Source organism: Odocoileus virginianus, chromosome 24, assembly GCF_023699985.2.
Source record: "Odocoileus virginianus isolate 20LAN1187 ecotype Illinois chromosome 24, Ovbor_1.2, whole genome shotgun sequence".
In the NCBI taxonomy this organism is placed as follows: domain Eukaryota; kingdom Metazoa; phylum Chordata; class Mammalia; order Artiodactyla; family Cervidae; genus Odocoileus; species Odocoileus virginianus.
The window spans coordinates 32,158,002-32,171,556 of NC_069697.1; the positions used below are offsets into that span (position 1 = coordinate 32,158,002).

Below are 13,555 nucleotides of genomic sequence, written 5' to 3' on the forward strand. Positions count from 1 at the left end.
CATTGGCACACCTCAGTCCCCACAACTGTCTGCAGCAGCCCTGACTGAAATCCTACCCATTATCCCTAGAAAAATCATTTTTTTTAAGTAAGTATAGGTTATGAAAAACGTAATTTTAGATATAATTCACATAAAAGTGCACATGTTATCTGGGTGACACATAACTGGTAATCAGATATATATCTGCTTTCTTAAAAACATTATGACAGTTGCATACAGAGCAGGCCACAGTATTGTTTTTAAAAATGAATTTATTAAAATGCTCATAATTATAAAAAGAATATTAAAATGCACAGAAATTTGCAAAATATTACAAACTTTACATCTTATGCCACAGTGTATGAAAAGCATCATGAATATTTCAGTTTTACTTAAGCTGTTCATATGTTTTAACATCTTAAAATATTATATGGACACAAGAAAATGGTACAAGAAGTGTTTCAACAAAGAGCACGTCCTGCTCCCCTATTGTGAATTAATGTTTTCTGAAATTCAAGATGCACGTGCAATTATAAGGGAAGACTTTCAGTGATAAACAGTTTGCAAGATGTTTAGTTTTCAAACAAAAACAAAAGCTTTTCCATCCTATTGACATAACTAAAATATCAGGGATATTTAGAGAAAAATCTCCTGAGTATTTTGGTCTAATGCTTTGATCTGTTAAAATTCACAGGCATCACAAAAGGATACAAAGTAAAATTTCTCTAGTGGTTAACACGGCGCAGGCCTAGGGCCAGACTTTCCCTTCATGGGTCCACTGCCACACTCATCCATCTTGCCAGGGGGCTGTCTCTGCTCGCATTTACAGATCCAGCCCACAAGTGCCTGCAGACACAGCCCCACATGTTCATCACCCAAAAGTCAGCACTAGACTTGCATGAACAATGTCAGTGTCACAGATGACCCTAGGTCTCCACTACAACCTGGCCACTTGGGGAGTATTGGCAGTGTCACACATCACATTTGCTGCCTTTAAAAACGTAGAGGTTTTCTTCCCTCCTGTCCACAGAAGCACATTTTGAACTATGAAGACGATTTATGAAAACAGAAATGCACAATTCAAGTTCTATTTTATATACAAGAAGATAAGGCAAGGAACATTTCCTTTTTTATAGTTCCACAAACAGTGAGTAACTGCTAAATCCAACACTAGGAGACAGTCCTACACTTCAGAGAAGAGAAGAGGTAATACGAGAGGAAGAGGCACCACTTCCAGGAGCAGGGTCCCAGGTGAGTGGGGGAAGGGACGAGAATGCTTCCCCACTGGGAAGAAATGCATTTCTCGCTCCCTCTGTGACCAGACCTTACGAGGCCTGTCAGGAGCAGTCTGATCACACATACCCTTAACATTACCAAGAAAGTTAGTGAAATGATCCTGATCCACCGGGACAATTCAAAAGGCCAGAATACTGTTTCACTGAATCCTACATTAACACTTTCCCCCCGCCCTGGTTTGTTAACATTTATGGCAGGCAGGCAGAACTATGACCTGGAGTGAAGCTGCTATTTTATAGCAAGCCTGTCAATTTGCTCACTGAAAAGTGCTTCCTTCTCCTTTGCTGCTGGGATTCTGAGTGCCTCGGCTCCTGTGGCACCTGGGCATTGAGCAGCATCTTAATGGGTGGCAAGTGGCCCATTTAGAGAGAGTGAGGTGCCAGACACTCTCTCCTGCACCCAGCCCTGCCCTGTCACCAGTCACAGGTGAGAGGTACAGACCCTATGTCTTCTCTAGAGCCTATCAATCCAGCGGGCTGGGCATCCAAAAGGCAGTAAAGTGCAGTAAAGAATGCTGAACTGAATAAATCGAGGGCAAGATGTGCACGGTGGGACAGGACTTCAGCAGGAAGTTACCTCCAGCTGACAGCAGGGTTTGTGACCAAACCAAATTTTTTTGACCCTTAATTGCCTGATTGGTTTGAGAGGAGGCTGAAAATTCAAATCAAATCCAGTCTCTTTTCTTGTTTGGGAATAATCTGGGTATCCTCCTGTTTCTCCGTCTTCCTCCCTAAAAACACTCCCCTGGTGCAAACATGCAATTACAAACACATTACTGGGCAGAAAGTAAGAGAAGGGAGGATGTACTGAGCTACCTTCACTATGGCAGATGCTTTGGTAGGCTGATCACTAGGATGTGCAGAACCCCTCTTAGGAACACAGTGTGGTCACACTGAGGAGACCTGTTCCCTTGACGTGCGCAGCACTGTGTTGTTACAATGGCTGTGAGCCAATCACAAGGATCCTTGCAATACTGTACTTCCTAGACCTAACAGATAAAGGGCAACTGGTGGGAACTCGATAGGCTCACCTTTTCCAAACCATTATGTTGATAAATACGTAATTTTAAGCACTTGATTTCATTTTTTTCAAGATACAACATATCTTTAGAAGATGTAAATTATCCTGATCAATAGCATAAATATGCTCAGAAATGCTATTTTCATTTCAATCCATTAAGAGTATTTCTCCAAGATGGAAAGACAGGCCAAGATGAAGACTGAAACAATTTCCTCTTATTACCTGAGGTTTCTTTTTCTATAGGAACGTGATAATACACCTAAATACTGTAAAGTCTTGGGTCTATCTGCACCATAATACAGCATTTAAACTGAATTCTATGTTAGATATTTTTAATCACACAACAAACTAGCATGTCTAGCCTTTAATGATGGTATTGTAATGGAAAGATAACTCTGGAACAGGTCTAGCAAAAGTGAAGAAATAAAACAGTGCCTAAAAATAAAAAAAAGATCATGTGCTTGAGAACAGAAAGGAATGAAAATAATCAAATGAGGAAAAAAACCCACTCTGCTTTGGTAGATGTTGTTTCTTTAAGCACATGAAGAGAATTCCTGTGTGTGATTAAAATTCCAATTTATCCAAAAAAGTAACATTTTTGGTCTTCCTGGTGATTAGTTTTATGCCCTTCCTCAACTCAATTTTACATTTTCCAGTTCCTGCATCACTAACTGAAACTGAAAAATAATCTGCATGAAAATGGTGATAGTTAAGACTCATATTTGCCAAAGTGATTTAACTTAAACATTCTTATTAGTGATTCATAATAAATTTTGACAGAGCTAAATTCTTTAAAGTGCTTCTCAGAACATAAAGCTCTTAATCGGATTTTGGTCGTAAACTGTTATCTACTACTGCTCCGATCATCTTCTCAGCTATGACTCCTATGTTTTTGGTCATGTCTTTGAGGTGATTCTCATGAAGAAGCTTCTGGGTTAGGTATTTTTCTCTCTTGATCTTGCTCTTCGTGCTTTTCGATACATCTGGAATTGCATATGAAATGAAAAACTTCACAGAATAGATGATATGCTGAGGGAGAGAAAAAAAAAATGTCAGTCACAAAGAGATGGAGGGGAACACAGAGCTTCTTCGATTTATTTTTGCCGGTCATTACAGCAGTGTATTAGGACAGGGAGGCAAGTGTTTAAGCTTGACCTCCATGGCGTGGTTCTGCCATGGATCTACATTTCGTTACTTCATAAATTTCAACCATACTATTTGTTATGTAGAGAAGAATAAATCTCCCTAACATCTAGAACATTCACCATGGCACTGATGATGTTATGACATTTTTATGTGTGTTCCTTTCCTGTCTTATTCCCAGGCCTCATCCCCAAAGGAAAACTCTAACCTATCTGAGTATATGTAGATTATTTTCATTTATTTTTGAATAGTTTAACAAAGTATGTATATATCCCCAAAAGAATATCTTGTTTAGTTTTTCTCACTTTAAGCCTTATAAAAACAGTACAATACTGTATGGTACAGTCTTTTGAAAATTGCTTTTTTCCATCCAAAGTTAATTTTTAAGATTCATCAATGTTACTGTGTACAATTGTAGTCCATTTTCACTTCTTTATAATATTCCACTGTGCGAACATACTTTATATGTTCCCCTATCAAAAAGTATTGGGTTAGTTCCTAGGTTTTAGATTAGAAACAATGATGCTGGGAACATTCATACACTTGGATTCTGGAGAATACCTGTGAGAGTTTCTTAAGAGCGGCACCTGGGGTGGAACTGCTGAGACCCTATGTTACATGAATGTTCGATTTTACAAGATGGTACCAAATATTTCCAAAACAGCTGGCACCACCACCAGCAGTGTGTGATGAGTTCAATCACTCTTCATTGTTGTCTGCAGTTATTATCATCACTTGTTTTTTTTTTTAAATGAACATGATGACTATGAAATGGACTTTATTTCACTTTGGGCTTTCCTCACATTTCCCTGATGACTAATGAGCTTGAAAACCTTTTTATTTATGCACTATTCAAAAACCCTAACCTAACAAGAGGATAGAGATAACACAGAATAAACATAATTAAGAACAAATAAATTACACATAGCATTAAAATGTGTAAGAACTATGGAGAAAACAAGTGATATAAGCTAAGTAAAGCAGAGTAACAGTTATTAACAGTGTTATGGTGGGAGATAACATTTATACAGATTTTATGTAGATCAGTTTAGACATGCCTCACTGAGCAAAGACTTTAAGGAAGTAAGGAGTTAAACATCAGGAGAAAAGACAGTTTAGGCAGAGGGAACACCTAGCAGAGAGTCCACAGGGGGGAGGCCTACTGGGTGTATTCCAGGAAGGCTGAGCGAGTAACATCAGGCAGGTAATAGAGCGTGGCTAGATTTTGCTGGGCTTTAAATGCTATTATAAGGACTTTGGCTTTTAGGTGGAGTGAGCCGTGAAGACAATAGGGAGTCCAATTAGTAGACTGCTGCCCAATTTGGGCAAGAAATGACGGTGGCTCCAATTTGGAGGCAGCTGTAAAGCTGGTAAGAAGTGGTCAGATCTGTGATATATTTTCAAAGCAAAAGCTAACAGGATTGGATGTGGAATAAGCAACAGAAGGAAAACAAGGGGGCCTTCAAGAATTCTGGCCTGAGCAACTGTTCAGATGAACTGGCATAATTGAGAGGGGAGGGGAAACTGTGGACAGAACAGATTCAGGGCAGGGTAGGGAGGAGAATATTAAGAGTGGATTTAAGAAAATATGGGAATCGAGGGCAGTAGATTTGAGGTATCTGTTAGATATCCATGCAGAAAGGTCAAGTATGCAGTTGGATTGATGGGTTGAGCTCAGGAGAGAGGTTTTCTGGGGATATCCATTAATGAGTCACAGGCATACAGATAGCACTTAAAGTCTCCAGACTGCAAGAGATCACCAAGGCTGTGAGTAGAGAGAAAAGACAACCAAGGAATGAGCTCCAGGATCATTAAGAAGAAAAGGAAGGGCTGGCAAAGAAGCTAAAAATGGGACTGCCTAGTGAGGTAGGAGGAAAGGCAAAATATGTGTGTTCCTGGGAGCCAAGTGAGGAAGAGTCTCAAGGAGGAGTGATCAGTTGTGTCAATGTTTCTTTAAGTTAGGTGGTGTGAAAAATGGAGAATATTTTTAATTCCCCCTTTGTCATTGTTAATCTTTGATAATTAGTTCATATTTACTTATCCCAATCTGGGAAAAAAACTGAGGTCTAAATTAAGGATACTTTTCTTCAGAGAAGATGTGCACGCCCATCTGCTCTGAGACAAATCTAGCCTTTTGTGGGGTCCCTGGCCGAATCTAAGGGTCTTAAATTCAGCTCTTCTGCCTCACTCTGACCCAAGGCTTGGTCTCTTTGAACCTTTAGCTGGAGGCCTGATAACAGAACTTGTTCTCAGAGCACTCCTGAACTTCAGGGGTGCTCACTACCCTATCTTAAGCCATTATCTTTTTTTCCTCTTTTTATATTCTCTTTCCTTCTAGTAAGCTTAAAACTGCAAAGGAAGTTATGTTTCTAGCTGGTTCTAAATGTTTCATAGTGATATGGCCCCTCACAGTATCCAGTCCATCATGATATCAAATGGAGCAGTCTGGCAACTACATATTTGAGTATAAACTAGTAACTCTTGTCAACATATCAGATACTGTACTCTACTTGTGATACAGTGAACTAATGATGGACTACTTTCCTCAGTTAACTTTTGATAACTATTAAAAAAATACTAGAAAAATTATCTAAGCCAAGTAGCCTGTCCCCAAACCAAATACCTCCTGTTTCAGCCTGCTTAGCTGCTAAGAAGAACCATGTGTTTAGTTCTAGTCAGTGAGATGCAGGTGAAGGTCTGCTCCAGGGCTTTTGGCAAAACTTTTTCTTTCCTAACATAGGAACAGGTATAGCTAGCATTGCCCTTTTTCCTTCTTCGTGCCTAGAACATAAATGTGTTATCTGGAGTTGTGGTAGTCATATTACAACCACAGAGTGACATGTAATGAAAGTAAACCTACAGAAGACAGATCTATTCCTTACACCATGGATTTGGAATTTGTCCAGGAGTACTCACCTGCTTCCAGTGAAATCTGTTACGTGGGAAAAATCAACTCTTGTTTAAGCCACTGTAGATGGGTTTTTTGTTTCTTGTAGTTAAATGTAATCCTAACTGACCACACCAATCAAGTCACTTTTGAACCTTTAGAATTTAGTAGTAGTTATTCGCTCAGTGTAAGAAGTAAAGTTGGCTAGATCAATTTCAAATTGATAGCTGCCTTAATATTTTTCAGAGCTGGTAAATTTCAGCGATGTAAAAAACTATTATAAGAAGGTATAGTGTGAAAATGCAATACAAATAAACTATTACAGCAATAAAAGTTTCTCCAGGAAGATAAGCTATCTTATTTATCTTGAATAAACCTCTTCATAGCCTAATATGGAACCCAGTTCCCCAAATAAAAAGGCCTTCAATTAATACTGAACTGAAAGAAATTGAAACTCCCTAAGCCCACATGCTTTTAACTTTACAGCAGATAACCAACTTCATTTAATTACTGAGAGCATTATGGGTATTCTCAGGTCAAATTTAAATGTTATAGAAATAATTATTAGCAAGAGGTCAGACATATTGTGTATTTTAAGTCAGAAATGGCAACACTTAAAAGTTAATAAATGGTTTGCAAATACACTGCCTTATAAACTATTTCAAAGTGAACTTCCCTTACCTCCATGACAATGATAAAAGCCAGCTTGGCTGCAATCACATGCCAATAATAGATGTTGTGTTTATACTCTTGTTCGTGTCCAGGAGGGTACCGGAAATCACGATACCTGGAAAAAAGATGGGAGCATTTCAGGAGATTGTTCTGCCTAATCAAATGTAAACAAGGGCCCATTAAAAAGGTCATATTTAATGCAACACTCTTTTAAATTGGTCATCTCATAAATTTTCTCCAAGGGTTTCTGGGTTTTTTCTTTTGGCCGTGTCATGTGGGGTCTCAGTTCCCTGGCCAGAGACTGAACTTGGGACCACGGCAATGAAAGCCCAGAATCATGACCATGAGGCTACCAGGGAATGCCCAGATTTTCTCCAAGAGTTTAATTTGATGACAAAACCCTGAAATAACTACTCCAGTAATACTTCATTTAACTTACAAGATGGTAATGATGGTTTCCATCTTTGAAAAAAAAGAACAAAAACATCAAATTTTATCCCTGCTTCCTCAAAAGAGTGCAACTAAAACAAATTACCATATTTTCAGAAACATGCTACAGAGGATATTACCTATTTTTTATAGTTTTCTTACCTAATTTCCTTGTTGTCAGACATCATATGCTGTTGCTTGAGTGTATCTCCCTTTGGCAGCAAATCTCTAACTTTCCACCTGTAACCTATTTTTTAATTTTTAAAGTTTAATTCTAAAGTTTAATTACTCTTTAGAATTATGTAAAGTAAGAGTAAGCAGATGCAGTGTGTGATTCTGAAGAGGCTTTGCTATGTGTAATCTACACACATTTATTTGGGGCTTATTTATGGTTTTTTCAATGGGGCTTATTTTATGGTGGTGGTGTTGAGAATGTGAATAGGAGACAGCTTTGAGGAGTTTAAATTTTAAAGTCTCTTTAGGTTTTAGACTTTGAAAAATAAAACAAAACAACTCTACGATACCATGCAGTCAACAAACATCAATCAGTAACTTAGTTGATGTCCACTGTCCACAGTTGATCTTATCAGCCCTTAAAATCAACGCAGAGAGCTTTGGAATACTTTTAGAGAACACTGCTAGGCTGGGCTGAGGTATCGACCGTCTTGTCTCCGTATTGCTTTGTTAAGTGATGGTACTAGTTTGTCATCATTTAGTACCGTCAGGCTGTGGTTGAATAAAATATGAGTTGAAACAACTGAATCATCTTGCTTTCTGGAACTCTCAGGGTTTCTTCATTTCTAAGACGTAAGACTTTCCCCCTGAATAAGTCTTTCTGTAATCGTTTTAAACTCTCATTTTAACATCTTGCCATATGGGGGCTTCCCTGGTGGTACAGTGGTTAAGAATCTGCCTGCCAATGCAGGAGACGTGGGTTCAATCCCTGGTCCAGAAAGATCCCACATGCCATGGAGCAACTAAGTCCCTGCACCACAACTTCTGAGATGGTGCTCCGCAACAAGACAAGCCACCACAATGAGAAGCCTGCACACCACTACAAATAGTCACCACTCGCCACAACTAGAGAAAGTCCAGCAGCAGTAGTGACGATCCAGCATGGCCAAAAATAAAAATAAATCTTTTAAAAAGTTACAGGAATACTTTACAATTTGTAAAACATAAAATACAATCCTGCCTTACGGTTTGGCTTGAAAGTTCTAATCTTAATCTATAGTAACTTTTATATTTTATACTTTTTTAAGTCTGATTGAAAAGAAAGCTAGGAAAAAAAATATCTAGCAACTTTATTTAAATAATACCAGATAGAATATTACAATGAAAGTCCTTTAAAAGAAGAAGTGTATTTTTATTTTTTATTTATTTTTTTAATTTAATTGTACTATTTTATTACTTAAATGTCAAGTAGACTTCAGAATCAGTGTCACATACTAAAAACAATATTCCCCAAATTATTTATTTATTTTTTTGTTTTGAAATACTTCTTTTTTTTTTCATTTATTTTTATTAGTTGGAGGCTAATTACTTTACAATATTGTAGCAGTTTTTGTCATACATTGACATGGATCAGCCATGGACTTACATGTATTCCCCATCCCGATCCCCCCTCCCACCTCCCTCTCCACCCGAAGAAGTGTATTTTTAAACACTTGTAAGTAGAACTTGCCTGCATGTGTAATATTTAGACCCAGCGTACGGACTTTCCTTGACTCTGCTTTTAAAGTCGGCAGTATTGAAGATGGAGAGACTTATGTTGATGTATCCTTTCATTGTGTAGTCTGGGTGGTCCCCATAGGGCGGGATGGAGAAGGACCAGTAATATACCAGGCGGGGGATCATGTCTGATGTGAATGCAATGATCATGGCCTATGTTGGAAGAAAATGGTAGAGAGGGTATTAATTTAGAGCATTTATAGCTAGGGTTAAAAGACATGCCAAAATTACATTTTCATCAGTTGAGTTTTTTAAATTAAAGATTCAGAATTGTCAAATGGATATAAGTAGTGAATGTCCTAAAACTTTTGAGCAGCTGCTTTTAAGTAGTTTGTTTGCTTTTGGTCTTTGAAGGGAATATCCAGCAGTTCACCTGCAGTTCAAAAGCAAAGCCCTGATAGTTGCCTATTATGTATCTTAAGCACAGTAAGAATAATTGTAGACTAGGGTATTGTGGATAACTCGAGAGCCACTTGCATATGTTACATGTAACTTATATTTTTAAAAATTAGAATATAATAAAATTCAATTAATTCTGGAGCACTACTTGATAAAATTTAATCTTTATGACTTAGAAGGCCCTTTTGCATGTGAAATAACAAGATCAGTATTGTGAAAATAAGCTGGCTTTATATGATTCCTTTGTAGATAAATAATTGATAAAAATTGCTTTTTTAATCACTTGTCTCTTAAAAATAGAATACTAACTGATAACAATATTTTCCTTCAAATTTATACTTTTTCCCCTATAGTATCTTCACTTGTTGAGATAACTCAACCTCACAGTCTGATTTAAACTTTCAGTATATACTTATGTCTGTTGCTTCATTAAAGAGCAAGAATTCTTTATTATTCAATAAAATATAGTAGCAAGAAATTGTGTTGGGATTGTTCTATTCACATAATCAAGCAATGATGTCTATTTTGTTAGACTTAGTGTCTAAACCTTTCAACTTTCAAAAGGTTAAATGGATAAAGTCAGAAAGATTATAGTTATCAAAAAACTTTAAGAGAGTTTAATGTGTTTCCAGATTAAAGGAATAAATATGGATCAGTCTTAAATCTGAATCTGTGTCAGGCAGACATTCATTAGGATCTAAAGCTATTATTAATTACATGAATTCTCTCCAGAGTTCAAATTTGGGCTTTAAACTCTCCAACATGTAAAACCGGTGTCACGGAAGGACAAAGTAATGAATATACTTCAATCCAAATTCTATGTGAATAAACAAAGCTAAATGTTTCAGTCATTCCTGAAGCAGAAGAACAGACATGTTTTGCACAACACGATTTTAACAGTATTCATCTGAACATATGGTTTAGACACAGTGAGACCACAAGCCAACAAACAAGATCTCATGCAAAGCAAGAAAAACAACTGAGGGGCTTTTCTACTGCAAAATTTCCCCTCCCAGAACCAGCTTTGTCATTTCCTCTGGTGTAAAGTTTCTCGGTGTGTATTCTTGCCTGTCGGGGGTGGTGGTGGTGGTGTAAGGCGAGACTATTTAACGTCTCCCAGATTTCAATAGATTAAAATTTCCTGTTATCATTTAACTCAACTAGAGCTTTTTACAGAATCACCTGCAGATTTGCTTCAAGAAGCTATACAAATTCCAACAAGGAAGATAATTCTATTGTCTTCTGACAAGATACTTTTTCCTCCTGAATTAAGCTGCTCTGAGCCACAGTGCAAGAGCACAAATAAATGCAGTGTGCTTCATTTCCCATGCTGTTCCAAACACAATTTTCCATTTATATCAAAATAAATTAAAATTGGTCTTCAATAGCAGATGCTCTGGCATGACACAACAATGTAATTCTGCTTATTTATTGAACCAGCAGCCTTAAAATGAATGATTTTATACCAAACTCTGGCCTGATGCCCTTTCAAATCCTGAGGAGCTGTTCTCTTCTTCCTCCTTCCTAAAAAGCTTTCCTATGATGGAAAGCTAGCCGTTACTGAGCATGTGAGGTTGGGAAGGCACAAATTAGGCATGTGAGGGGATAACATACATGTTTAACTCTTATAGAATTATATGCAAGAGGACCTGCATCTTGGAATCTCTAACATCTTAATATGGAAAAAAGGACAGTCCATAGTGTAATTGGGCTTCCCTGGTAGCTCAGATGGTTAAGAATCTGCCTGCAATGTGGGAGACCTGGGTTCGATCCCTGGGTTGGGAAGATCCCCTGGAGAAGGGAATGGCAACCCATTCCAGTATTCTTGCCTGGAGAATTCCATGGGCAGAGGAACCTAGTGGGCTACAGTCCATGGGGTCGCAAAGAGTTGGACACGACTGACCAACTAACACTATGTCACTATAGTTTAACTGATAATTGAATAAGCAATTTTTCTAGTGTATAGTAAGCCAGCACCTGAATTATAAGAACAACTGCCGGATGAGACCCAGTAGCACCGATGAGTGGGTACACGTGTGCCTGTGTGCACACACACGTGCAGGTAGAGCTGCCTTGAAGACACGGCCAATATTCCATCTGCATTAATGGTGAGGAGCCATGCTGGGGTGATGAGGAAAAGGTGCCTCATGGAATTAAGACAGGACACCTGAGTAATGGGGAGTAGGAGTCAGTTGAATTTTCTGGTTAGTTGAAGGTCAAATAAAAACCTTTTAGTTCCAAACCCTGTTGCTAAAAATTTCCTTAAAGCACATAACTCCACATTCCAGCCTGGCTTCATGTCATATACTATATTGAACATGACAGATTCATACTTTCATGACCGTGGAGCTTGAAGGGCCTCACTGTTGTATTTCTGAACATCAGCCTATGTTTTGCAGCACAGTGGATGCTGAAGGTGGGGGCTCTTTGGGTGAATGGAAATGGATATAACCTCACAGTTGTTTTCGTGTGTGTGATTTACCAACTTTCTCCAAAAAGGAGAGACAGGAGGTGATCCAAATAAACTGAGGGTTCTTGGGGGTGAGAGCTGGGTTCCAGATAACTTATTGTGTAAAACTGTGACCATGGTCTAGACCGTGACATATTGTTAAATTCTTGTGCCTCTAGTTTCGACACCTGGCAGAGCTTACGGAGTTGCTATAAACAATGCTGTGTGATGAAGATGATAACAGAGTGCGTGCATGCATGCGTGCTAAATCACTTCAGTTGTGTCTGCCTCTTTGCGACCCTATGAACTGTAGCCCACTAGGCTCCTCTGTCCATGGGATTCTCCAGGCAAGAATATTCAAGTGGCTTGTCGTGCCCTCCTCCAGGGGTGATAACAGAATAGCTGCTAATATCCCCACAAGGACCAGGCTCTGTGCATCCCAGGCACTAACTCACTGAATTCCCCATGCACCCTTTGTGGTATATAATCATCTGAAAATATGTGACAGGGAAATTATTCAATCTACAGATGATAAAAGGAAGCTCGGAAGTGTTAAGGTCTGGGCGGACGCCCCTCAGCCGGGAGCCTGACCCACAGGCACTGCCAGACTCTTCTGTTTCTACAAGGGCTCATGGGAAAGGCAGGGGACTCAAGGCAAGTGGGACTTGATTAAGAAGTTAAAACTGGAATATTATTTTGTTAACCTGGGAGTCAAATTGGCAGTGGAATAAGGGAGGAGATAACCTTGAGTGTCTGGATATTTCTGGGGAAGGAGATTCCCTGATGGGCTGGCATGGGAACTGCTCTGCTTGACAGCTCCCTGCTGACCGTGGGGGCAGCAGTAGGGAAGCAGACAGACGGTGCAGACTGGTCCATAATCAGAACAGATTGAAACAAGTGAGTCCTGTTCCCTCATCACTCAGACACGTGCAGGACGTGAAGGTGCTTAGCTAACGACTAACACTGCAAAGACCAAGGGTGGGGCAAGGAGGAGAGCTGGGACCTGCCCTAAATCCACCTCCTTGAAGAACCTCTGTCCCATGACACAAGGAAGGTAAGGAATGATGGGGAATGCACAAAGCACATACTTCTTCGTCAAGTAGTTACTAGTTTAAATTGATAGTTTGGAGTATACAGTAAAATATGGTGGAATGACTGTTCGTATTTTAGGGTCTACAAACTCTAAATGGATAGATTTCTATTTCCATTATAAAAGCACTATTTGATAATTCCTTTTATAGTCATGTGAGGATTAAAAGTTAGTACTTACTGTTAATATTATTACGTTTCTACTGAATAAAACTAATAAATGAACAACAAAAGCATAATAGTCACTATTCTTAGCAACTGCCCCTGTAAGAGGTCTTGTAAGTCACCAATAATAATTATAAACAAAATACATTAAAAAATAATAACAACAGTTACAGCAACTATGTTGTTATGTGGATGAAAGTATTAGCATCTTCCTCCCATATTATGAAAAACACTGGATTCCTTAGGAAGCAACACTAATGCAGTTTTGGACTTTTCAAGGTCTTTACCCTGCGAAG

The 13,555-nt window shown here is 38.6% G+C and overlaps 1 protein-coding gene across 2 annotated transcripts in view; it reads right to left on the reverse strand.

The window, feature by feature from the left end:
• Positions 1 to 233: 233 nt before the first annotated feature.
• ANO6 (anoctamin 6) overlaps positions 234 to 13,555 on the reverse strand; it is a 229,025-nt gene continuing 215,703 nt past the window's right edge. For both annotated transcript variants that reach the window (XM_020900987.2, XM_020900988.2), the window contains 3 exons: positions 9,111 to 9,310; positions 7,007 to 7,112; positions 234 to 3,324 (listed from right to left, as the gene is read on the reverse strand). In XM_020900987.2, coding sequence (XP_020756646.2) covers positions 3,115 to 3,324; positions 7,007 to 7,112; positions 9,111 to 9,310 — 516 coding nt within the window. In that variant the 3' untranslated portion in view covers positions 234 to 3,114. The remainder of the gene's footprint in view (positions 3,325 to 7,006; positions 7,113 to 9,110; positions 9,311 to 13,555) is intronic.